The sequence below is a fragment of the Cnephaeus nilssonii genome (assembly GCF_951640355.1).
Source record: "Cnephaeus nilssonii genome assembly, chromosome: 9".
Taxonomy (NCBI): Eukaryota; Metazoa; Chordata; class Mammalia; order Chiroptera; family Vespertilionidae; genus Cnephaeus; species Cnephaeus nilssonii.
The window spans coordinates 40830820-40858676 of record NC_137080.1 but is presented as its reverse complement, the minus strand read 5'-3'; the positions used below and the strand labels follow the sequence as shown (position 1 = coordinate 40858676).

General features: G+C 42.1%; 1 protein-coding gene across 6 annotated transcripts in view; it reads right to left on the bottom strand.

Annotated features, from left to right (window-relative positions):
- The window catches only part of HACE1 (HECT domain and ankyrin repeat containing E3 ubiquitin protein ligase 1), a 91750-nt gene extending 80739 nt beyond the window's left edge, over positions 1-11011 (bottom strand). For all 6 annotated transcript variants that reach the window (XM_079780841.1, XM_079780843.1, XM_079780842.1 and 3 more), the window contains exons 1-4: positions 10712-11011; positions 8753-8807; positions 7625-7714; positions 6867-6971 (exon numbers count right to left, since the gene is read on the bottom strand). In XM_079780841.1, the coding sequence (XP_079636967.1) occupies positions 6867-6971; positions 7625-7714; positions 8753-8807; positions 10712-10787 (326 nt within the window). In that variant the 5' untranslated portion in view covers positions 10788-11011. The remainder of the gene's footprint in view (positions 1-6866; positions 6972-7624; positions 7715-8752; positions 8808-10711) is intronic.
- Between the last annotated feature and the right edge of the window lie 16846 nt (positions 11012-27857).

Sequence of the window (27857 nt, the reverse complement as noted above, 5' to 3'; positions counted from 1 at the left end):
TAAGATTTTCATGTCATTGGTACACTCATCATTCAAAATGCTGAGAAATTTCTAGTGTTGACTGAATGTCTGAAATAGTAATCTCCATTAGCAATCCTATATAATAAAGAGGTAATATGCAAATTGACCATCATGCCCTCACACAAGATGGCTGGCAGGGGAGGGCAGTTGTGGGAGATCAGGCCAGCAGGAGAGGGCAGTTAGGGGCAACCAGGCCAGCAGGGGAGGGCAGTTAGGAGACCGGGCCAGCAGGGGAGGGCAGTTGGGGGTGACCAGGCCTGCAGGGCAGGGCAGTTAGGGGTGACCGGGCCGGCAGGGGAGGGCAGTTGGGGGGGGACCGGGCCTGCAGGGAAGGGCAGTTAGGGGCGACCAGGCTGGCAGGGGAGGGCAGTTGGGGGCAATTGGGCTGGCAGGGAAGCAGTTAGGCATTGATCAGACTGGCAGGGGAGTGGTTAGGGGGTGATCAGGCGGGCAGGCAGAAGCGGTTAGGGGCAATCAGGTAGGTAGGCAGGCAAACGGTTGGGAGCCAGCAGTCCCAGATTGTGAGAGAGATGTCCGACTGCCGAGAAACCTTGGCAGTCGGACATCCCTCAAGGGGTCCCAGATTGGAGAGGGTGCAGGCAGGGCTGAGGGACAACCCCCCCCCCAGGTGCACGAATTTCGTGCACCGGGCCTCTAGTATAACGTAAGTCTAATGGAAGAGGAATGAATATAGCAAAAGCATGTCTCAATTTTGTATCCTACATTTATGATTGTAAATTATGTGAAAGTGAATACTAAGATGAATTATAAAAACACTACAGGCCCGGTGCACGAAATTCGTGCATCGGGGGGGGGGGGGGTTGTCCCTCAGCCCAGCCTGCACCCTCTCCAATCTGGGACCCCTTGAGGGATGTCCAACTGCCCGTTTAGGGGATCGGGCCTAAACAAGCGGTTGGACATCCCTCTCACAATCCAGGACTGGTGGCTCCAAACCACTCACTTGCCTGCCTCCCTGATTGCCCCTAACCGCTTCTGCCTGCCAGCCTGATCACTCCCTAACCACTCCACTGCCAGCCTGATTGACGCCTAACTGCTCCCCGGCCGGCCCGATTGTCCCTAAGTGCCCTCCCCTGCTGGCCTGGTCACCCCTAACTGACCTCCCCTGCCAGTCTGGTCACCCCTGTCTTCCCCTGCAGGCCTGGTCCCCCCCCAACTGCCCTCCCCTGCTGGGCTGGTCACCCTTAACTGCCCTCCCCTGCTGGCCTGGTCACCACTAACTGCCCTCCCCTGCAAGCCTGCCCCCCCCCACTGTCCTCCCCTGTAGGCCTGGTCCCCCCCCAATTGCCCTCCCCTGAAGGCCTGGGTCCCCACCCAAACTGTCCTCCCCTGCAGGCCTGGCCCTCCCCCCCAATTGCCCTCCCCTGCTGGCCTGATCCCCCCCAACTGCCCTCCCCTGAGGGCCTGGGTCCCCACCCAAACTGTCCTCCCCTGCAGGCCTGGCCCTCCCCCGCAACTGCCCTCCCCTGCTGGCCTGGTCTCCCCCAGCTACCCTCCTCTGTTGGCCTGGTTCCCCCCAACAGCCCTCCCCTGCTGTCCTGGTCCCCCACAATAGTCCTCCCCTACAGGCCTGGTCTCCCCCTCAACTGCCCTCCCCTGCAGGTCTGGTTCCCCACAAGTGCCCTCCCCTGTAGGCCTGGTCCCCCCCAACTGCCCTCCCCTGCTGGCCTGGTCCCCCCACAACTGCCCTCCACTGTAGGCCTGGGTCCCCCCCAACTGTCCTGCCCTGCAAGCCTGGCCCTCCCCCCCCATCTGCCCTCCCCTGCTGGCCTGGTCTCCCCCAGCTACCCTCCTCTGTTGGCCTGGTTCCCCCCAACAGCCCTCCCCTGCTGTCCTGGTCCCCCACAACAGTCCTCCCCTGCAGGCCTGGTCTCCCCCCCCCCAACTGCCCTCCCCTGCAGGCCTGGTCTCCCCCCCCCCCCCCGCAACTGCCCTCCCCTGCAGGTCTGGTTCCCCACAACTGCCCTCCCCTGTAGGCCTGGTCCCCCCCAACTGCCCTCCCCTGCTGGCCTAGTCCCCCCCAACTGCCCTCCACTGTACGCCTGGGTCCCCCCCAACTGTCCTGCCCTGCAGGCCTGGTCCCCCCCACCTGCCTTCCCCTGCAGGCCGGTCACCCCCTCGCCCCCAAACTGCCCTCTCCTGCTGTCCTGGTCCCCTGCAACTGCCCTCCCCTGCTGGCCTGGTCTCCCCCAACTGCCCTCCTCTGCTGGCCCAGTCACCCCTAACTGCCCTCCCCTGCAGGTCTGATTCCCCATAACTGCCCTACCCTGCAGGCCTGGTGCCCCCCAACTGTCCTCCCCTGCAGGCCTGATCCCCCACAACTGCCCTCCCTTACTGGCCTGGTCTGCCCCAACTGCCCTTCTCTGCTGGCCTGGTCACCCCTAACTACCCACAACTGCCCTCTCCTGCAGACCATCTTGTGGCGGCCATCTTGTGTCCACATGGGGGCAGCCATCTTGTGTCTTGTAGTGATGGTCAATTTGCATATTGCTCTTTTATTCGATAAGCACAAAATTAATAAAATACATGTATATGCATCCTACTGCTTACTTCATTTTCTTTAATTTTTACTGTAGTAAAACACACATAACATAAAACATAGCAAATTAACAATTTTTAAGTATACAGTTCAGTGGTATTAAGGGTTGCACATTCACATTGTGCAACCATCACCATCCTCCATCTCGAGAACTCTTTCATCTTGCAAAACTGAAATCCATTAAACAATAACTCCCCATCTCCTCTCCCCTAAGCCCCTCGCAACCACCATGCTACTTTCTGTCTCTAAAATTTGGGCTTATTTAAGTACCTCATAAAAGTGGAATCAGTTGCTTGTCTTTTTGTGACTGGCCTAATTTCACTTAGCATAGTGTCCACAAGATTTATCCACGTTTTAGCATATATCAGAATTTCCTTTCTTTTTAAGACTGAATAGTATTTCAAAATATGTATATACCACATTTTGCTTACCCATTCATCTGTCAATGGATACATATTTAGATTGTTTTCATTTTAGCTATTATGAACGGCTATGAACATGGGTATAGAAATATTTCTTCAAGACCCTGCTTTCAATGTTACTGGGTATATATCCAGAAGTGGGAATGTTGGATTATATGGTATTTCTATTTTTAATTTTTTGAGGAACCACCAAAATGTTCAGAGCACCTGTACCATTTTACATTCCCACCAACAGTGGACAAAGTTCCAATTTCTCCACATCCTCATCAAGACTTGTTACTTTCTGTTTTGTTCTGTTGTTTTTCTTGATAGTCATACTGAGTGTGACGATAACTCATTATAGTTTTGTTTTGCATTTCCCTAATGATTAGTGACAGTGAGTACCTTTTCATGTGCTTAGTGGCCATTTGTGTATCTTTGGAGAAATGCCTATTCAAGTCCTTTGCCCCTTTTGAACTGCCTACCCATTTTATTTTGCTCACAATGATTCATCTTACACTGATCCATTACTATTCACTATTCAGTATTCATCTCAATGTCCCCTTCATTAAATAACAAAATGAAAACTCATGCTTTGGAAATAAAGTGATATACACATATGTGTGTATATAATATCCATTTTATATATACACTGAGTGGCCAGATTATTATGATCTCTGAATGTATAATAATCTGGCCATTCAGTATATATATATTAGAGGCCCAGTGCATGAATTAGTGCATGGGTGGGGTCCAGCCAGCCTGGCCAGAGGGAGGGGACATGGGCGGTTGGCCGGCCTGCTTGCTGGTCGAACTCCTGGTCGAGGGGACAATTTGCATATTAGCCTTTTATTATATAGGATATACACTGAGTGGCCAGATTATATTATGCGTTCAGAGATCATAATAATCTGGCCACTCAGTGTATATATGCTTTGATTAAGGAGATATGATATAGTCCATGGCATAAAAGTTTATTATCTACTTGAATAAATAATTATATGCATAAAAATACATAACAGTGTATGTGTACTATATTATGTGTACTATATTATGTATATACTAGAGGCCCGGTGCACGAAATTCATGCACGGTTGGGGGGGGGGGGGTCCCCTCAGCCCGGCCTGAACCCTCTCCAATCCGGGAGCCCTCTCACAATCCAGGTCCACTGGCTCCTAACTGCTCTGCCTGATCAGCCCTAACCACCTCTGCCTCAGCCCTCGCTACCATGGCTTTGTCCAAAAGGACATCTGGAAGATGTCTGGTCTAATTAGCATATTACCCTTTTATTAGTATAGATAGTATTAATATATGAGTACAGTCTTCACATATATAGTATATGGCATACAGAGTATTTAGTATATACAATATACATGTGTATATATCACTACTCAATTAGATCATAAATTTCTTTATGCCGTGGATTATATCATATTTCTTTAATCAACTCAGTACTAAGCATAGCTAGGCATTCTCAATTAACTTTATAGATTATTATTAATCTTACAAGTCAACAGCTACAAATTTTATTGGCTGAACAATCCTATCTAATAAAGAGGGAATATGCTAATTGACCATCACTCCGTCACAAAGATGGCTGCACCCACAGCTGAGGCTAAGTTCCCATAAGGAGCCTTAAGAAGCAATCAGCAGGGACCTGAGGCTACGCCTTTCCCCGCCCCCGTGGAGCTTGACATGGGACCTCAGGTGACGTCCCCCACCCGGCAGGGCTTAACAGGGGACCTCAGATCGTGCCCCCCGCCCTTGCATCAGGCGGGGGACCTCAGGCTGCACCCCCCACCCCAGTGCCAGGCCAGGGGACCTGAGGCCACGCCCCCCACCCAGCAGGGCTTGACGGGGGACCTCAAGGTGCGCTTCCCATCTTGGTGCTGGGCTAGGGGACCTCAGGCTGCTCCCCCCACCCAGTAGAAGGCGTGCAGGAGGCAGCCGATCAATGATTCTCTCTCATCTAGATGTTTTTCTCTCTCTCCATCTCCCTTCCTCTCTGAAATCAATAAAAACATATTTTTTAAAAAAATGTAATGGTCTCCAACTTAAATGTTCTCACCCCTCCGCAAAAAAGAAAGAAAGATAAATATATGAGTTGTGAGATGATGGTGAATCAATGTATTAATTAACTAGATGGGAGGAATCCTTTCACAATGTATAGATATATCAAGTCATTACAATGTATACTTTAAATATTTTATTATTGTATTTGTCAATTATACTTCAACAAAGATGAGGTGGGGGAAGTAACAGTCTCCTAAATGACTAAGTCTTCCTACGATAATTTTGGCCCTGCTGTGCACCAATCTGTCCTTTCATTTACAGTTGTTGAGACAGAGTACTGAGATATTTTTCTATATGTAACTTTTTCAAATAGCTTTGTTATTATCCTACCAGAACTAGGGATAAGGTATCTAAACCTGAGATTAATTCAGCAAGTAAATAAATAATTTACTCTATGATTTTGGTTGTGACCTCCTACAACATACCTAATGTGGCCAAGTATTACAAAAACAATAAGCTGTTACCTAAACTAGTTTATATGCCAAATCAGAAAATGGGGAAGACCAGATAGGGTCAAAGGACTATATGCCTTTTCCAGTCCAACCTAGACAACACTGAAGTTCTTGTTCTTTGGGTTTCACTTTAATCCTTGTATACAAAAATTTGTCTCAGACTGATGCAGTAGACAATTTTAGCCCCATATCCCTACCTAAAATCCCAGTTCAAAACAGAAAACAAAAATATTTTTAAGAGTAATCAAAAGAAGAGACACATGGAAATATACTTTCATAAAGAAGTTTGATAGCATTAGAAAAATGTTTATAAGGTCCTCAAACTCACAATTAAAAACTACTTATTTTCATTTTGAACATAATTCTAATCATTTTTTTTAATACATTTTATTGATTTTTTTACAGAGAGGAAGGGAGAGAGAGAGTTAGAAACATCGATAAGAGACAAACATCATTCTGCTGCCTCCTACACAACCCCCACCGGGGAGTGCCCGCAACCAAGGTACATGCCCCTGACCGGGATCGAACCTGGGACCCTTCAGTCCGCAGGCCGACGCTCTATCCACTGAGCCAAACCGGATTTGGCAATTCTAATCATTTTTGTCTGGTTTCTCAGTCCAACAGAATTTTAAGAAGTAAAAAATAGTGGTAGATGCAGACAGAGATGTGACATCTAAAATTTTTTACAGAAAAGAAGAGAAACCCATAAAAAGTATAGCAGGATTTAAAAACGGTACAGAATAACATAATGATGTTCATAATGATGACCAGAGTTACCAGGAAAAGGCAAAAATTATATTCACATTTTGGAAATAATACTTTCATAATGGAAAAATGCTGAATTTTATTAAAATTTTTAAAAGAGGGCTAGCAAGCACATTATTTACTGAGAAAACATCTTGTTGTAAACTCTCTCTCTGTCTCTGTCTCTCGCTCCCTTCCTCCCTCGCTCTAAAGTCAATGAATAAAAATACTAATAATAATAGTTACTCTGTATTTAATTCCATAAATAAAATTAACTAAATAAGCAATTTGGAAAATACACCATAGAATAAATTGTGACAAAAGATTAGCAGGAAAAAGGACACCAAAACAAAAAAGGCAAAAATTTTTCCTTTAAGAAATTAAAATGTCACTATAAACCAAGTAAAAATTAACTTCAACAAATATATTTTCAAGAAGAAAAATGTCAGTAAACAATTTCATAAATTATTAAATATGATAATTATTTAACAATTGAATATAATGAACCAAGACCCTCTTCCCAAGACCAATACTAGGAGGGGGGGGAATCAAATCAATGTAGAGTGCCTTGAATAATAACAACACAACTTAATCTACTTAAGAAAATGAAACATTTACCCATTTCTAGCTGCCAAATGAAGTGGTGTACAGCCTGAAATATCTTGATAGTTAGGATTTGCTCCTTTCTTTAACAGCAGAACCAAGCATTCCACAGATCCACAACTAAAACAATATTAAAAATAGATCAGATACATTCAACAAACAGCCAAGTTGATATAGCAATTAAAGAACAAAAAGATTTATTAAACACATTATTTTTGAGGTTCATATTAACCTAAAAGATTACTTCTGTCAGAAATAATAAATATCCTCTACTTTAAAATATAGGATGGGGCAAAAGTAGGTTTATCGTTGTTCCTATGGAAAATAATACTATAACTAATAAATAATAGCATAAAAATAAACTCTGTTTCATGTACTCACAATTGAATACCTATTTTTGCCCACCCCTGATTAAGGCCAATGACCATATATAGTTAGCATATAAAATCTCATATCGGTTGGGTAAAAGAAAAATTTCAATGAATGAGAGTCTAAATATTTCTAAAAAAGACAACCCAGTGCCTAACATACTCTGCTCTGATCTAGAACAAGCTAAGACAGTAGATGTGAGACTTGAGTCAAATCCCGAGGTTAACAATATATTTAGGTAAAGAATGTAAGCATAGCCCTTACATTTATAACCTATAAAGAACCATTCAGATGTCTGTTCTCATTTCTCTCCATAACTACCCTGGGCCAAGACTGATTCAAATCCTACTACTACTGATCATTACTCTAGACCAGAGTTCAATTCAAAATAGCTTTAATCTTACTTTGCTGCAATGTGAAGCAAGCTTCTTTTCACACGTCCAAATGCATAATTAACATCAAACTTTGAATTTGATAGTAGTTCGGAAACAGATCTACACAAAAGTATATTAAAAGAGTTGGTACATTTTAAAAGAGTTTTAAAAAACAAAGATCTAGAGTTAATAGCTCTTTAGTTACTCTTATCAATATATTTAAAATATACTATCCCAAATAAACCAAAAAATGGACACTGTTTTCTAAGTGTAGCATGGCATCCAGCAAAGTATCATCCAAAAACCAACTGCTCTGACATATAAACTATTGCTGAATGTTTCTTCTTCTGCACTCTGTGTAATCTGCTCTGAGGATATCCAAGTAGTCCTCAGCTCCTCTTAGAAATTTTTTTTAAGAAATAGTACTTCATTTTAAAATATATATATCTATCTGTTTTTATTGATTTCAGAGAGGAAAGGAGAGGGAGAAAGAGATAGAAACATCAATGATAAGAATCATCTAACAGCTGCCTCCTGCATGCCCCCTACTGTGGATGGAGTCCACAATCTGGACAGGGCATGACCAAATCTAACCATGACCTCCTGGTTCAGAGGTCAACACTGAACCACTGAGCGACACCGGCCGGGCTCCCCGAGAATATTGAGAAACAAAGAGAGTAGGGCTTGCTGCACCCCTTGCAGAAACCTGAGCCCATCTATATTAATTTTGTCCAAATAAGAAAAATCAAAGACAAAAAAAAATATTTTAATTATATCAAAATATAGTTTCTCTTCACTTTCTTCTCATTACACCAAATTACCCAATGGCTAACCATAGCAGAGTTGTCTGCTGCAAGTGTAAACACCTCATCCCACAGTCAGATAACTGTATCTTATATGACCAACCAAATACCTGACTTAATATCTGACTATTCATTTAGAAAATCTCTTACCATAGGATCTCAGAAAATCTTTTTCCTTAATTCACAGACAAAAAATTATAAGAGGTTAAATAACTTGCCCCAGGACAACATCTATGAACAAACTGTGTGTGTGTGTGTGTGTGTGTGTGTGTGTATGCACGTGTGCATGTGTGTATATACATTTAGATAAATTTGTACTTCTCAGAAAGTATAAATTTGTAAAATAGGAACTCACCTGTGTTGATCAGCCATAACCATTGGCATTAATGTATAAACAGCAGTTTCATTATCTGAGTAAAACAAAACAAAACAAAACAAAAACAGAAAAGAATTCATTTATTTCAGACTTTATCCAAAGGGTAATACCTAAAACTATCTTAAAATTTTCTTAACTCCACATAAAAAGTGAGGAGAAGAGGTAAAAAGTTAAGGATAGTGCAGAATACCACAGGTATTGCAAAATTTGCAATGCATAACTTCTTATCCTCTCTACTTGCTCACTCCCTCTACATCACCACAAAACTGCTCAGCTTCTAGATCTGAGGGAAAAATTAGAGCCCTAACAATTTCTATAGCTTTAACAACTAAAATTTCTTTTAGTTCCAAAGAGGTGTTTATTGACTTCATGTTTTATCATACTTACATGTACTTTGGGGAAACTTATCCTATATAATAAAAGGGTAATATGCAAATCGACCGGACAGCAGAATGACCGGTCGCTATGACACGCACTGACCACCAGGGGCAGATGCTCAACGCAGGAGCTGCCCCCTGGTGATCAGTGTGCTCCCACAGGGGGAGCGCCACTCAGCCAGAAGCAGGGTGAGCGCAGCACAGTGGCAGGAGCCTCTCCCACCCTCCCAGGCAGTGCTAAGGAGCAGCGAGCCTGGAGTAAGGAGCAAGGGATAATGGACTGCAAGAGGGATGCCTAACTGCTGGCTTAGGCCCCAGGAATGGGCCTAATCAGGCAGACATCCCCCGAGGGATCCCGGACTGTGAGAGGGCGCAGGCCAGGATGAGGGTCCTCCCCAACCCCCCTACTCCTGTGCACGAATTTTCATGCACCGGGCCTCTAGCAAGTATATACAGATATTAAAGCTATATATGCTAAATAATTTTAAAAACATTAAACATACATGCTTGCTTCTTGACAATATTATGACTAAAGGAAATATTTTAGTAGAAGCTTTTATGAAACTATTAAAATCTTATTTTTACTTATTTAATTATTCACATATTCATTTATATCTTTTATAGAAATAAATTCACACAAACATGATCCAAAAGAAAACATCACTGATGCCATATTATACTTATGTAAGTTTCAGCCAGTTATTTACAAAGAAGTAACTCTGACAACTCCCATTTAGCCCTTAAAACGTTAAGACCATCCTAGCCAGTTTTGCTCAGTGGATAGAGCGTCAGTCCACAGAATGAAGGGTCCAGGGTTCGATTCTGGTCAAGGGCACGTACCTGGTTTACGGGCTAGATCCCTGGCCCCGGTCCGGCTGCACGCGGGATGTGTCTCTCACATCCATGTTTCTCTCTCTCTCTCTCCCTCCCCCTTCCACTCTCTCTAAAATTCCTAAAACTGCTGGGATCACGCCTTGTTTCTTGGTAGAAGCTCCCAGCCCCCACCTATGTGTGATGAATAGATACAGAATGATAACGGAAAGGCATATTAAAGAAAAGTGTAAATATGTCTACTAGTCCACAGAGTATTTTAAGAGTACAAGTTTGACACGTGCCACCTTATTTATCTATTGTCAAAATACAATAGTGCTCTACGCTTTCAAAAAGTGAAGACTGCTGAACCGCCCTCGGCAGCCTAAAGTAAACAATACTATCTGGGCAGCATCTCTCCCTCCCCGGAAAGCAGCGACAGTGAGATGACCCACAACTGGAATATTTCTGGGACCTGGGTCCCCGCCCTCCGCCGGGAGAGACTCCGGTCTCTTCGGCTTCTTCCACCCGTAGGACCCGCACAGCCCAGCACTTCCCGCAAACCCCACCTGCCCCGGCGGGCGCGGCGGGCGCCGGGTGCTGGGGGGTCCCAGTCCGGCCCCTCCCAGCTCAGGAAAGTAAACGTGGGCATTGGGTCAGCTTTCGGTGAGTTTCCCAACGACCTCTCCAGGGCCCGCGCTCCGCCCCCGCCCCGGGCGCCCCCAGCTCCCGGCCGCGCGGCCCCGCTCACCGTCCGGCAGCTCCACGGTGCGAGCTCGGCGGAGCGAGCGAGTCAGGCGGTTGAGTTGCTCCATCGCTCTCTCCATCCTCGGGGCGCCCTCCGCGCTCCTCCAGCCGCTCCGGCGGCCTCCGTGCCCGGCGCCCTACATCCCGCCCCGACCCGTCCTGCGGGCGGAGGCGCCGGCTTGCCCCGGCCAGCGCCCGGGACGGAGAGGACTGCTCGGGGCCGCGTTCTCCGTCCGGATCGCGGGTGTAGCCGGACAGACCACCGAGGGAACACACCCAGCACCGTCGCCTCTGGTGCTCTTCCGGCCGCCTCGGCCCTTCCCTCCTCGGCTCGCACGGCCTTCTGGGAACCGTAGTTCCGAGCCCGGCGAGCCGGGCGACACGGGCGGAGCCACGCTGGGTGCGCGGCTGACTCCTCACTCAGGCCCCGCAGAAACCCGGGCGGTGTGTGCGGAAAGCAATGCCATGCCTGGGCGTGCCCCAACTTCCTGGAGAGACTTTCGGGGTGTCACCGCGCCCACTGCTCTGGTTCTCCAAAGTTGTCCGCGAGCCGCTTCCTTGGCCTTCAATTCTATCACTTTCCTGTTTAAAATAGAAACCATCATCTCGGTTTGGGTACATTTGTTTTTCAGATACATAAACTGTTGAAATATTATACAATTTTCGTATGTCAAATCTAAAGAATAATAATGTCAAACAAATGCAAAAGCAGAATATAGTAGTACTGCAGCTTCATAAACCTTGGAGCAGAGCAATTTCTGAGACATCATGTTGCAGAATTTATAAATGACAATCTACAGTAGCATTCTGTAACCATCTTCTAGCATCTTCTGCTCCTGTGGCGGACAATGAGCAGGGTGGGGAGTGAAGCCCACCTTGGAGGCTACTGGGGACTCCTGCCCCTGCCCACAAACTTCAGGCTTGGTGTGCACAGGACACTGGAAGCAATTTATGTAGAGCAACAGCCTAGGTAGTGGTGGTGATAACAGGGACTGAGGTGCTAGCTTCTGTCCAGCAGTGGGCAACTTGACTTTCTGAGTGGTATTGGGAGGCCAAGAAAGGTTGGAGCATTTCTTGTTGAAACCAGATTGCAATGGGCTGGGCATGGCCCAGACTGTCCCATAGCATTTGGCATTCCTTGGAAGCTGTGACCTCTCCACCTTGTTGCCAGACTGGTTGGTTAAGTCTCATCTGAACCAACTGGTTAGGAAGTCTACACTGAGCCTGTGGCACCACTGGAACGAGAGTGACTGGTGGCTGCAGATTGCAACTGATTTAGGATGGCATGGCAAGGAACACCTGTGCCAGCCACCATCTGCTCCCACACAGCCTGGATGGGCAAGTAAGACTAACTTTCTTCCTCTGGACCAGCCAACATACATTATCAACATACCTGTGCCCATTCATTGTAGGAAAAACTTTGCCTCTCTGAGGAAGATGCTGTGAAAGTCCAAATTCTTTGTTTCTCTTTTACATTCTGGTTCTGGTTATATCCAAGAAAAGAAAATACTCCCTTATCATTTAATTGTAAATGGTGTTAGCCAGGCTCATATTCGCCCACATGGATTCATGGAGGTTTTTTTTTTTCCCCATTTCAGTAAAATTCTGCCTTTTTTAAACATTCAACTTGGGTTAGATAAAAGATGATGGTGAGTTCATTCCATCATCATTGACTTAGTCCCAAATTCAATGCAAATAAATATTTATGTACAAGGTGCAAGGTAGAAGTACAATAAAGAAGACTTTTTTACTCTCAAGGAGTTCAACTTTTGGAAGGAAAGTTAAGACATGTACCAATATGATAGCAATACATAGAAAGGTATGGAAAGTCCTTCAAGTTGTGCCAAAAACCCTGGGGATGTGAGGGAGAGTGTCATCAATGTATTGTAGGGAGGGATTAGAATTAGTGAAAATTTCATGCATGAAAAAAGGAGTCAAGTTAACACATGGTGAATAGAAACAAGCAGGACAACTGATTAATAGCAAATAAGAACAGTTGATACTTGAGCATTCATAGCTGATTTAACTGAGGCTTATGAATAATTGTATAATTAAGGCTAACTAACATGTGTTAGACAGATTTAAGTTAGCATTGAATCCCTGCTTAGGAGCTTGAAGCCAGTTCCACAAGCAGAGAGGAGCAACGTAATCAAGCAGAATAGGAACAAGAGAGTGGCAACAGCTGAGTGAGTGATGAGGTCACTATCCAGGTGAGTGGAAACAAAACACGGTATTGTGGTGGGAGTGAAGAAAAAAAGATAGATGTGAGTACTATGGGTTGACAGGATGCAGAATCTAGATTCTAGATGGGTAAGAGTTAAAAATGACTCCAAAAGTAATGGTAGTCAGGAGTAAGTTCTTTTAAGGGACAAAAGCTTGTTCAAAAATTGTTAAAACTTTTAAGCGAATTTTCATGGAGGAAGACAATTATTTTAAATTAAGTCATCTATTGCTCATAAAGCTAGGTCTGAGACATTCAAATTTAGCATAGTGTACATTTGAGTCTGTCTTTCCTCCACTTTGGTGCAGTGGGCTTACTGATGATCACAGATTATGTTGTTTTTCTCTACTGATGTGCACATACTGTGTCTCTAACCCCAATCATTAGATTACAGAGTTCGGAGAGTCTTATCAAGGCTGAGACCAGAGTATGGGATGATCTTATGCTAAATACATTTAATAAATGCATCTGTCATCTGAGTCCTGGTTTCCCACATCAAAACAGTGTGGGTTTGATTTACATAAAATCACCTTCAACTGCCCGTGAATTGATTTGTTCACTTTTTGTTCAAGACAATGAGTGTAGTGAAAAAGTAAAAGGTCAAATTTCCAGGATAGAGTGGTTTACGACTAGGGATTGAAGACATGGGCATTCTAGTTCTGATACTGACACCAGAAAACTAGGATTCATTAAAACTGTCTGATTTCAAGTTTCTCTGTCTGCAAACTGAGGTTTATTAATCAAGACTTTTTCAGTTGCAACCAATGGAAATCTGACTTCAGCTAGCTTATGTTACATAAAGAATTTATCAATACAACAAGATTGTTCATGGACCCCAAGAGGGGAAGACACCATTAGAACTCTCTATGGTTTCTGTTGAAGTTCTAAACAACTTAAGACATTTCACTTCCCACCTCACAATCTATGCTGCTGTCTGCACTCTTCATACTTTAAAGTCTAAACTCCTAAGCATGTTATTTAAAGCTTGACACAGTCTGTCCTCAAACAATCTTTTCAGTCTTATTTTAATAATTGCCTATATTTATTAAGCCCTTACTGCTCCCAGGATTTGTCTTAGAGGGAAACAAACCAGCATTAGAATTCCTGGGTCCACTCCTACTAACCTTGTGCCTTGAAAAAACTCCCTTGCCTGGCCGGTGTGGCTCAGTGGTTGAGGGTCGACCTATAAACCAGAGGGTCATGGTTCGGTTCGATTCCTGGTCAGGGCACATCCCAGTTGATCCCAGGTGTGGGGTGTGCAGGAGGCGGCCGATTAATGACTCTCTCATCATTGAGCGCTCTCTCTCTCTCTCTCTCTCTCTCTCTCTCTCTCTTCCTCTCTGAAATCAATTAAAAAATATTTTTTAAAAGCATGCAGATTTAAAAAGAAAAAACTTCCTTAACCCCTAGAAGCCTTTATTTTCATCATTTTCAAAATGGGGATAATTATAGTATCAACAAGTATTATTTCACTTATTCCATTCTGTAATTCATGGTGGGAAACATGGTCTCATATTTTACAGCATATCTTGATGGCCCATTCTTAGTCCAGGGTGCAGGGTCAAACTATTTAAACAGACTGCTCTCTTAGGAGCCATGTGAATGTGTTATGGTACAGTTCCCCAAAATATAGGAGCCAAGAGATGCAAAGTAATTTGGCCAATACAGAGAATGTGGACTTATTCAACTCCTAAAGTCTGCCTGGGAAATAACACCCTTATTTGGCACATACTTTATGTCTATTCTTCCAAACTGTTCTGTTAAATTTTTGGCTTCTTTTGTTTGAATCCTTCCTCATTTTAGCACTGCCATACTCACAGGAATTCTCTATTAATTGAAGATCTTAGCACTTGTTGTTTTTAGGGAAAAGGTAACCTGAACTAACAGAAGTTGCTTTCCCCTCTACCCTCCACAATAGCCACCATGGAAGACTGTGCCTCCTCACCCCTCTCTTGACCTAAATTGGCCATTTGGGGAAGGGTCAGGAATACTTGGTCAGTCTCCCGACTCTGAGCCTTGGAGCTTTCATGTTATCAAGGGAGGAGCAGTTTCCTTATCGCTTTATTGTACCTGCACACATATCTCAGCTCCAAAGTCCTTATTCAACCTCAGTTCTATAGAATTAACCATTGACTTCTGTGCCCTTGCAAGCTGCTTCCTACTTAATCCCACAGTTCCAGTTTTACCCCTACATTTCAACATATTGGGCACTGGTTCTTCAAATTAAATCTATGACTGAGTATGCCCATAGCATTCACAAAGGCAGGGCTTGACTTGGTATGGCAGTCTGGGCAAACAAACAAACCCACAAAACAATAAAGATGGTTGGATCTATCTCTTAAAAATTTACAATTACTTAAAATATGGATACCTGAGAATGCAAGTATATAGACTTAGAAGTAGAATGTAGAAAACTTTTGAAGCTTAATGGTACTTTCTTAGCTGAGCACTAACTCAGTTGGAGAGGAGTGATTTCTTTTCATCCTCCTAAATAATCTATACAGAATTTAGGCTTTTTGTTCTCTCTTTCTAAATTTCAACATAGTAGATCCAGTTACCCTTCCTGGGTCATTGTTGAGAGAATTTTGGTGGGAATGGGGGCAGACAGCAGATAAAAGGGGAAGTGGGTATTCTAAACTGGATTGCTGAGGCATAGTGGGGATGGGAGGGGACCATCTACCATACACTCCTGTGCTTAGCCCCACTGATGCCTAAAAGAGCTTCCTATTAGAGGATTATATTGCCCTGATCACCTCATTTCTGGAACAAATTGTTCCCAGGAGCACTGAGGGTGGAAAGAGGTTTGATTCTCTCTGAGAGACCCACATGGCCATGTATTGCTAACAACGATGCCCAGAAAAGTGCCACTAGACTGGCACTTGGGCTGAGGGCAGCTGCACAGCTATTCTATTCTGAACACCTTTTTACAATTGGGTTGATTATAGCTTTATAAAATTTTGCAAGCTATCATCAGAGTGTAAGTCTAAAAGAAATAGCCTTTCATCCTTCTGACAACTCTCTGTTTCTCCAAATCCCACTTTCATCGTGTGTTCAACAGATGGAACAAGTACAGAGCCCTGTTTCATGCTCAAAGAGGTACTGAGAAATATAAGGTGCTGTCCTCGTCTATAAGAAATAACAAGTGAGAGCTGTGATGGAGATGGGCAAGAGGTAAAACACATGGCGGAAAACATATTAAGATATACATGCACATTGTAATTCACTGAACACGTATTTATTGTGTAACTATTCCATTCCAGGTGCTGTTCTAGGTATTGAGGATATAGCAGTAAGCAAAATAGGCAATATCTTGATCCTCGTGGGTTTATGTTCAAGTAGAGAACACTTAAAATATGAATATTAAAATAAACATGTTATTTTAAAGTGCTGGGGGAAAAGGAAGAGAAGGAACCACAAGTACAAAAGTCATGAAGTGGAAAAGAGCGTGGAGTGTTTGAGGAATAGCCCAAAGCTCAGTGTAATTTGAATAAAGTGAGCTTGGGGGAAGTACTAAGACATAAGATCAAAGAAATATTGGGGTAGGTAGACTATAGTTTGATGAGCCACTAAATGAATTAAAACCAATAAAATGATGTAATCCAATGTATATTTTTAAAAGTACTTCCCTAGCTACTAAGTAGAGAGCAAACTGTAAGAAGGTACAAAAGTGGAAGATAAGAGGTCGGTTAGGAGGTTATAGCAATGGTTCTGTAGAGGGATGGTAGAAGATTAAACCAGGATTGTTTCAGTGAAGATGGTGAGATATAGTGGTTTTAGAGAATTTGCTGGTGGATAGGATGAGAGGTTTGAAAGAAAGAGAGCAGTCAAGAGTCTGAGATTTAGAGCTAAGGATTTTGTCCTGATTTACTGGGTGATTGGAGTTGCCATTTATGGATATGGAGGACACTGGAGGAGGAGCTGGTTGGGGCAGGGAGGAATCAAGAGTCTTTTAAGTTTGAAATACTTATTAGACATCTAAGAGGAAATGCCAAGTAGAAGGTTGGATCTATTAAGTCTGGCATTGAGAAAAGAGGTCAGGACTAGACATATTTCTCATATCATTACATTACATATCTCATCAGCATTGGATAATATTAAAACCATTAACTGGATGAGACCCCTTTGAGAATGACATCAACATTTACACATAGGAAAGTATAGAAGGACCTAGCGAAGCAGTGAGAATTGGTAGGTCTGAAGCCAACTGAAGAATGTAGTTAAAGAGCTCCTGAGAGTTGGAACTAAGAAGATTGAAAATTGACTCTTGGGTTTGGCAGTACAGAGGTCATTTAATATCCTTGATATGTGCAATTTCAGTGGAGTGATAAGTGTAAAAACTGATTGGAATAGGTTTAAATGAAACTTTCCTATAGTGCTGAAGATAATGTTGATTGGTATTACTCACTTGGAGGACAGTTGGACAGTATCTATCAAAATTCAAATGTACATGTGTTTGACCTAGCAATTTAACTTGGAATTTATTCTGTAGATATACTTGCATATGTACAAAAATAACATGTAAAGGTAATTTTTTAAATTTACCACCCTAACCATTTTTAAGTGGAAACTATGTGATGGGATGGAGGTAGTAGCTAATACTATAGTGGTATTCATTTTGCAATTTATAAATGTATCAAATCAACACATTGTATACCTTAAATTTAAACAATGTTATGTGTCAATTACATCTCAATAATACTGGAGGGGGGGCAGGAAGAAAACAGCTAGTTCAAGGGGGAAAATCTGGGTTTTAAGGAAGCAGGTAATGTTTTAAGATACTGAACATTATAATATGGGGTGGGTTTGTGCTATCACCCTTGTTAAGCAAATTAGATTATTGTTTATTTCCCTGCTAGCCCTTATCTATAACAATAAACGTGTAATATGCTAATTAGACCAGACAGCCAAACGACCTTCCAGATGTCCTTCTGGATGAAGCTGGGGCTGTGAGGGCTGAGCCCCTTGCACGAATTTCGTGCATTGAGCCTTTAGTATGCTATAATTGCAGTAATTGTCTGCTCAATAAAAATAAAAGAGTAACTTACAGGCAGCTGTGAGTTCATAGATGACCCAGAGCAAAGTTGTCAGAATCTGCATGTGAGGCTGTAATTACAGGACCAGAGCAGAATCCACCATGACTGGAAGTCTAATTGTCGCTCAATACCAGAGATCTGGGAAAATTAGAGAATTATTTCTAAATCACCACTGCCAGGTATTTTAGAGCTGCAGGTCTGTGGCCATAAATATTTTCTTTTATCTTTTAAATTTCACCCTTTATTTTATTTTCTACACCAGGAAGGCTCAGAAGCTTTTCACTAGAATAATGAGACAACAAACTTAGTCCTAAGATGAATAGGTATTTTAAATGGAAGAGTAATTTATATTTAATGACTATTACAATTTCTCAAATACAGTTTAGTTTAAAATTCATTTGGCATAAAAACATACAGTATGATAATGTATATATGTATAATAAAACTATATATTTATAAATTTACACATCAATATTAATTCATTTTTTAAAGTCTATAAGGATAATACCCATTAAGAATATGACAATGGTGTCACCTCTGATGAGGGACATTATATTGAAAGAAGAAAAGTTAAGGTCACATCTAGCAATTTATACTTTACATGTCTCTACATTTTTTAAAGGGTTTAGCAAAAATAAAATCCCAACTTGAATTAAGTATTAATGTTGCTATTTAATAAAATAGAATAAGAAACAAAACTTGTGAATTGGTAGAGAGGATTTGGTCAGGCTAGATAGAATTCCTGTGCCCTTTATAGCTCTGTTACTATGACCCATTTATATTATAAGCATGTTTATATAAAAAGCCTAGAAGTAATTTTAATATGCACTTGGTATTTTATTATTTTAATCGTGTAATTTCATTCATAAGCCTTTTATTTTGTTTCCAACTATTTAAAATAACTTTTAAAACTTTTTGTTATGAAGTTTTCCAAACAAAAACACAAAGAGGGACTATACAGTAGTTGGCAAAGTAGGTTTTCAGCTGTGAGTAAATAAAGCAGTTTATTCTTGTATTATTATTTGTTAAATATTGCATTATTTTCCATACAAACAACTGTAAACCTACTTTGTCAACCCCCATATATAAGGAACCCCCAAGTATCCATAACGAAGTTTCATTCTATGGCCAAACTTGTTTACCTGAAATGAAAACTTTATTTTTTCTATTTATATAACTTCTTCCTCTTTGTAATCATCTTTATCTAAAGATAGAGTTTCTAACTATCTGGATTCTAATCCATTCATCATTCTCAACAACTTTAACCTTTAAAATCATCTTCCATCAATTACAGGATTATTTATCAGAGTTCCAAAACTCTCTGGAACAAACTTATTTAAAATCAAAATCCCCTAAGATTTTCTCTGTCTCTGTGACAATTCAAAAATATAAAAAATCTTATGCAAAGAACTACAATGATAATTATGTATATAAAACTATCAGTGTGCATTGATGGAAAGTTAAAGAGTTGGATAAAATAGAGGGAATCAGAAAAAAATAATTTGAAAAAATATATATAAAGGTTGTATCCACACTTAAAAATTTTTCTTTCAAGCCATGGCCTTTGTGGGTTTTTTTTAAGCATCTTTTGGCCAAACAAAAATAAACTAAGGTGGCCGATGCAAGCCCAGTTCACTATTTTACTTCCCCCACATATCATCCTCTTGGACATGCTTGAAACTTAAAATAGTGTTCTTGTCCAATGCATGGCACAGTGGAACTCAGAGGCCAAGACCATCAGTTCATATGGAGAGCAAAGTGGAGTGTAACCACAGGGTGTTTCAGAACAATAGAGATTCAGGACCATGGACAGCGACACACAGGTCCTCACATTCCGTACTGTGACTAGTTTGCTCTGAAAGAAAGGCATCTGTTACTGTGTATCGAATGGCTAGAACACACACACAGACACTGTTCAGAGGCCAACTGCAGAGGTCAACCTAGCATCCATAGAGCCTAAGCAGAGGCATGGTAAATGTCTTCAAATCCAAAGACCAATACCTAGGAATCACTCTCATGGAAAAGAAAAGTCAAATTGAGGACAAAAGGAAGGACTGGGATACAATAAAATCGACATGGGAAGGCATTCAGACTTAAGGTCTAGAAACAGCACTTTCAAGTGCAGAAGCAGGCAAGCAGGTCCATACAACAGTGCAACTAGAGTAAGGTCCCTGCCCTTTTATCTGAATTCAATTCAAGTTTATTCAAATCTACAGGCACCGAATGTATGCTAATAATAGTGAGATAATAGTTTTAAACAGTAACCCTGGTGTGGACAGATAAGAGCTAACAGATTTGCAGTCCTCACAGGCATGAAGAGGGTTCTGCACTTGTCTGCAAGGTATGCCTTACCCATTTCCATTCAGTCAATCAGTTGCTCCTCTTAGGGGAGGAAGTTTTTCATAAATAGATGTAGTTAGATTAAGCTTATTGTCAAGGAGGTGACACTGCCTGCTACAAATAGATGCCATATGTGCTAATTACCTCAAAACACAGGAGCTATAGAGAGATTAGGGTAATGACTTGGATGGATGAACAAATAGGTCAGCTGGAGATGAGTGAACTGATTTGTCTAATATTAGAGCGGAGCCCTACAAACCCCCTGCCTGAACAAAATCAATTGTTTCTGTAGCTTTAGAATTTAAAGTATGGTGTTAAGCCCCTATAGTTTTAAATTTCTATGTATTTGTCAGGTTTCTGCCTCTGGAAAATTATGAGATATAAAAACACTCTCTAACAAAACTGCATTCCTAGAGGTTTATGATTTGTCAAAAGATTCTCTACCATCCTGCAAGGCTTTCCTAATTTCCCTAATATCTGCCACAGAAAGGCTTTGAATGTGAAAATCTTCAGCCACTGCATATCAAAGTATAACGCAAAGATATTTCTCCATAACACTTAGCAGCAGATCGCACTTTATAATCCTATATAATAAAGAGGTAATAGGTAAATTGACCAGCACGCCCTCACAAGATGGCTGCCTACAACCAGGCCGGCAGGGGGGTTAGTGAGGGACGACCAAACAACTGAACAGCAGGCTGCGTGGGGCGAACAGGCCGGCAGGGGGGTTAGTGAGGGATGACCAAACGACTGAACAGCAGGCTGCATGGGGCGATCAGGCTGGCAGAGGGGGGCAGTTGGGGGTGATGAGGCCGGCAGTGGGGGGGGCAGTAAGAGGTGAGCAGGCCAGTGTGGGGGGGTTAGGGGTGACCAGGTTGGCAAGGGGGTGCAGTTGGGGGCAACCAAGCCGGCAGGGGGGGCAGTTGGGAGTGATTAGGCTGGCAGGGGGGGCTGTGAGGGGCGACTAGGCCGGTGGGTGGGGGCAGTTGGGGGCAACCAGGCCGGCAGGGGGGCAGTAAGGGGTGATCAGGCTGGTGGTGGGCAGTTAGGAGTGACCAGGCCGGCAGGGAGGGTCCAGTTGGAGGCGACCTGGCTGGCATGCAGAGGCAGTGAGGGGTGATCAGGCTGGCGGGGAGGGCAGTTAGGGGGGACCAGGCAGGCAGGCAGTGAGCAATTAGGAGCCAGCAGTCCAGGGTTGTGAGAGGGATGTCCGACTGCTGGTTTAGGCCTGATTGGTTCGGGCCTAAAGCAGCAGTCGGACATCCCCTAAGGGGTCCCAGATTGGAGAGGGTGCAGGCTGGGCTGAGGGGAACCCCCCCCCCGTGCACGAATTTCATGCACCAGGTCTCTAGTTTGAGGATATAAAAGAAGTGATACGTTTAGAAGCCAACACAGAGGGTTTGCTGATCTAGGAGCCAAGGGACACAGATCCTTAGTTCATTCCTGCCTTTAGGGACTTTGTGAAGTTCAGACATTTAACCCTCAGTGCCTCATTTTTCTCTTTTTATAAAACTGTTTTCACAGGCAAGTATCTATACCTCGGTGGTTAAGGCTAAAGTTATTTAAAAAAAAAAAAAAAAGGAAAGGGTGATTTATTTTGTACTTCTCCCTGCCTTTCAAATACATACTCTTCAATGTTTATCCTACAAAAATAGTGATAGAATGAGAATGATCATTTGTCAAATTTAAAAAAGAAAAGAAAGAAAGCTAAGGTATTGGACAACATGATCTGATTTAACACCTTTTAATTTCCTTAGGCATCTAAACACCATCTCTATATGTTCTGCTGAGACATTGCATTTCTGTGATGAGAATGAGGTCAGAGAATTTAAATAATAAACACCATTTTTAACACCATAGGGAAAACGGAAGGTTACTCATACGATTGGATGTAGTGGGCCCCTATCGAATCAAAACCAGCATTTAGATATGTCGAGCCTGACTTTTTTTTTTAATATATTTTTATTGATTTCAGAGAGGAAAGGAGAGGGAGAGAGAGATAGAAACATCAATGATGAGAGAGAATCATTGATGGGCTGCCTCCTGCACGGCCCCTACTGGGGATTGAGCCCACAACCCGGGCATGTGCCCTTGACTGGAATCAAACCTGGGACCCTTCAGTCCCCAGGCTGACACTCTATCCACTGAGCCAGACCAGCTAGGACTCAAGCCTGACTTTTAACATTCTTCTTTTCCTTTCTCCCCTGCCATCTCCCATAGCTGCACACTCCCCCAACCACTCACCTGAAGCCAAAGATGGAGAAAACAGTATGCTGTGTGGCTGAACTCCATTAATTCCCACTGGAACCCTCTATAAAGAGAAGTTACAAAATGAATTACAAGGGACACTTTAAATGGAACTCTGGAAGCCAAAGGAGACAGCTTGATATAAGCGAGAAAGAGGGGCATTCTCTACGTGTCTTCGCACAGCACAGTATGACTTGACTTCTCCAACAATAGCTTCAGAAAATTTAGAGCTGCTCGGGCACCTCCAGATTTGGCAACTCTGAAAGCAATGAGAAATGGCAGCCTCAATAGATTCATCATTCTGTCAGATAAGGCAGCAAGGGCAGGCACAACTTTCAGGGGCTTCTCTTCTCAGGCAGCACATTAACCAGAAGTGACCAGAAGTTCAGAGCACAGAAGGGCTTCCTTACAAAACATGCCCTGGGAATTCAGAGGGCGATTGGGGGTCCTGTGATAGTAGATGAGGACAGAAATGTTGAAATGTGATCCGTCACTTACTTGACTCCCTCTGTAGCCACAGATTGGTGAAGACTGACAAATTCAGCTTATGTGAATTTTCTGGTAAAATCCGATTTCAAATATTCTTCCCATCATGTTCATGCTAATTTTTGACATTTGTATGCACCCATGAAACTATCAACAAATTTTCCATGTTTCTACTTAAATGTTAAGCACATGTAATATAATTAACCTATTTTTTACTGTCCTTTTCTGCTAATTATAATCTCTGTATCTGTTCTAAATTGGTTTAAATTTATTGATTTTTCTTCTTTTAGTTCCCATTTTCCTGCTTTTTTGCATTCCTGTTATCTTGGATTGGATATTGTGAATTTCACTTAGTTGAATGTTGCATATTTTTGTACTCGTATAAAATTTCTTGAGCCTTTTCTGAGATGTAGTAAAGTTACTTGAAAATAGTAACATTTAATTAACTCACCACCAATGCCTTGGCAGGGCCAAATGATTTCTCAGGCCTTACATGGCCTGCGGGCTAGATGTTTCCCACCCGGACTCTAGACTCTCAGCACTGTCTCCACATCTCAGGGAGTCCTTAGTTCTGTCTACATTCTCCCCCTCTGCTCAAAGGCCAAGAATCTTCCTCAAGGCAGTAAGTTGGGTCAGCTGTAGAGTTCCCCTCGTTTGTTTCTCATCTCCCAGGGATCACTCTTTTATTACCAAACTAGAGGCCCAGTGCACGGATTCGTGCACTGATGGGGTCCCTCAGCATGGCCTGCAGGGATCGGGCTGAAACCAGCATCCAACATCCCCTGAGGGATGTAGTAGTGCATGAAGCAGCAGGCGGCTGGGGAGGAGCTTCTCCCACTCATCCCTGCACTGCTCATCCTGGTCAGCTGAGCGGTGCTCCCGCTGTGGGAGCGCACTGACCACCAGGGGGCAGTTCCTGCATTGAGACTGCCCCTGGTGGTCAGTGAGGTCATAGCAACTGGTTGACTGGTCGACCGGTGCTTAGGTTTTATATATATAGATGCACAGTGTCCAGAAAACTGCTGTTTAGTATATTTTATCTGAGTTTAAAAATTCTTTTTAAGATGGAAAAATAAATCCAGTCCCTGTTAATTCTTCTTGGCAGGAAGCAGAAGTAATTACTTCTACTTTGAGCATAATTTATTTCATCATAAGTTTACACAATCAAATTTTTAATGATGGTTGTGTAAATCAACTGACTCACAAAATTCCTGAAAATTTAACAATTGGTTCATACAAGCTACCTCTAGCACACCTCTGCTTGAGCTTCATTTTCTACATCCATCAGACAGAGACTGTTCAAGGCAATTTAAGATTACTTCCAGTTTATCAAGTCTAATTCCATGGCTTTAGAAAAAACTGCTCTGATTTATTCAATAATTTAAAAATATGAAGCAAATAAAATAAAATAAATCCTTCAAGATTTAGACTCAGAATTTAACCTATCATACTATTCTCTTCTCTTTATTTAATAATCTCCTACTTCTATGCATACCAAGGCACATTTCAAGTTCAGGCCTTTGTCATCACTCTAGACCAGTGGTTCTCAACCTTTCTAATGCTGCGACCCTTTAATACAGTTCCTCATGTTGTGGTGACCCCCAACCATAAAATTATTTTCGTTGCTACTTCCTAACTGTAATTTTGCTACTGTTAATGAATCATAATGTAAATATCTGTGTTTTCCGATCATCTTAGGCTCTACAGCAGCGGTTCTCAACCTGTGGGTCTTAGGCGACCCTGCTAGCGGTTCTCAACCTGTGGGTCATGACCCACAGGTTGAGAACCACTGCTGTAGAGCCTAAGACCATCGGAAAACACAGATATTTACATTACGATTCATTAACAGTAGCAAAATTACAGTTATGAAGTAGCAACGAAAATAATTTTATGGTTGGGGGTCACCACAACATGAGGAACTGTATTAAAGGGTCGCGGCATTAGAAAGGTTGAGAACCACTGCTCTAGACCAAGACATTACTGTAACTGGTATGTCTGCTTTCAGTCTTGTTCCTCTTCAAGTGTACCCTCCATGCATCAGGAGGACCATCTTTCTAAAACCACAGATTTGATCAGGTGTTTCCATTATCTGCAGGATAAAGTCTAAGCTTCTTAGGATGATATATAAGGTCTTCGCAATAAAAGAAATATAACAAAATAAATTACTCCCACAATTACATTCCCCTCTGGAGAATGGTATGTCCACACCCACGTCATTTCTCAAGGAGGCACAGGATGCTTTACAGTCCTTTGATTTCCAAATTGACCATGTAGTTGCTTTGACCAGAGCATTGGCCTGCGGACTGAAGGGTCCCGGGTTTGATTCTGGTCAAGGGCACATACCATGGTTGAAAGCTCCATCCATGGCCCCAGTTGCAGCACGTGCAGGAGGCAACCATTCAATGCATCTCTCACATCAATATTTCTCTCGCTGTCTCTTTTCCTCCCTTCCACTATCTCTAAAAATCAATGGAAAAGTATTCTCAGATGAGGATTAACAAAAAATAGAAGAAGAAGAACATACCCTGGTAGCCTTTGTCCTTGCAGCCTGAGTTCAGAATGAGCTATGTGGGCTCAACCATAGCCTGAAGCAGAGTTCCCTAGGCAATCCCAGCCTAGATCAGCCCATCTACTGTTTACCTGCAGACCAATGAGCATGAAAATAAATGCTAATTGTTGTCGGCCACAAGGATTTCTGTGGTTCTTTATAGTGCAACAAAAGCTGATGGATACAATAACCGTTAGCCCTTGTTCCTGCCAGGAACTTTCATATCTCTTAGCTCATTTAACTTTCACAATAACCTGTGAAACAGCCTTACTTGCATTGTACAGATGGGATAAATGATATTTAGTGAGCTTATGCTGCTTAAGTTTACATACAAAGTATGTGTGGTGGATATGGGATTCGAATTCAGATTTGTCTTTCCCTGCTATACACCATGCTTTCATACTGCTCCCCCAATTTCTACTAGTTTTTGCTTTAGCAATAACATATCTAAAATATCATCCATATCTCTAGGCTTTGCTCATGCTGTACTGCACTAGGCATATGACAGATATCCAATAAGTATTTACTGAATGGTTAATAAATGACTGTCTAGAGTGTCTTTCTTTGGTCACCTGGATAATTCATAAATAATCTTCAAAACCTGGTTTAGAGATCACTCCTATGTGAAGTTTTTCTTCCTCTCTCCAATAATTTCTTTTGTGTTTTTCAATCTTTCCCATAGTTCCAATATTCTACCTCTTATACTATATTGCAATTATTTCATGACATTTGTTTTTCTTACCCTAAAATTCCTCAAATTCGTTTGTGTACCTAGGACTAGTCTAGGAATAGTACATGCCTAATAAGTGTATGTTTTCATTCTAAGCATTCTTTGTGATCACCAAAATTGTGATCCACACTTATAAGCAGACACTAAAGAAATACTTAAAATCCTTTCCTGTATCCTAGGATTTCTCACCTTTCTTTCCTGCTCCTCTTGAAAATTATTGCATATAGCAGGATGTTTTTATTGGAAAGCCCTATGCTTATACATAGAATACATGCAGGAAAAAGAGTGAATATTTTGTGTTTTATTTCAAGGTTCGGAATAACTTTTCTTAACCAAAGTATTTGAAATGCATAGAATTTTATAAAGAGGAATAAAATTACCTTAAGTTTTGAAGTCGGTACTTTTTAAATCACTTCTGATAGAACCCGCAGAAAAGACTGCTTGGCTCAATCCAAGAAGAGCAACAGCCACTAGATGTCAGCACTTCTGAACTGTAATCCTGTCAATGGCTCTGATGTCAGTTTTCTTTATTTTTAAGGTTATCATCTATGACAAAACAAATCCGAAAACATATATAAGGTGTGATTGAAATATAAAGTAATTGATTTAGAAAATAATAGAATAAACTTAATTGTGACAACGCCTTGTAACAAGAATAAAAATCTCATTTTACAAGCCCTAGAGGCCCATGAACTGGCACTTTGCCAAATCAGGACCAGGACAAAAATTCTCCTTGTAAGGATTTTCCTTAGGTAGTAGCCTGTTATCTCAAGAACCAAATAAGTGGACTTTGCATCTAGGTATTTGGGGTTTTCTTCAGGTCATGAAAATAAGATGTTCTTCACGTTGTGGTCCTCCACCTGCACCCCCCTATGTACCTTCTTGCTACCTACCCAACAACTTCTTCAATGTCTCTTTTTATTCATATGTCACAGAATCATTAAATTCCCTAGTGCTCCTCTTTTGAAGTATATTCAAAAAAACAAATCAAAATCAATGCACTGACAGGCTGCATAAAATACAAAAGTTTCCTCCTTCCCCCTGACCCCAACACAAAAATCCCTCCTTAGGCTGCTTTTGAAAAGCAAAACAAAGTAAGATGCACCAAGAGCAAAGAGCATGCCAAAGGTGTGTCCACTGAGACTCTCACTGAGAGTAATGCAAGTGTAATTAGCTGCTTAATAAACCATTATTAAGCTGTCTGGGGTTGAGGGTAGAATGTACACATTTGGCTCAACTGACTGGCATCATTTTGATCAGAGTCTGAAATAAAACAATAGAGTTTGTTAGATCACTGGATAGATACTTTCATAGGTAGCCTCAGAGATCTCTTCCAAAGCTGAGGTTCTATAATGAGGCTAATTAAATAGCCCATTTCTTGCACCATCAGAACTTAGTTTTAAGAAAATGTCTTTATTCTTATTTAAAAATAAAAACACCGGTAAAACCTCATCACAGAATTAACATTTCTATTGAGCATGCCCTATAACACAGAAGTAAAATAAGGCACTAATATTGCTTTGCATTTTCTTCAACTTCAAATTT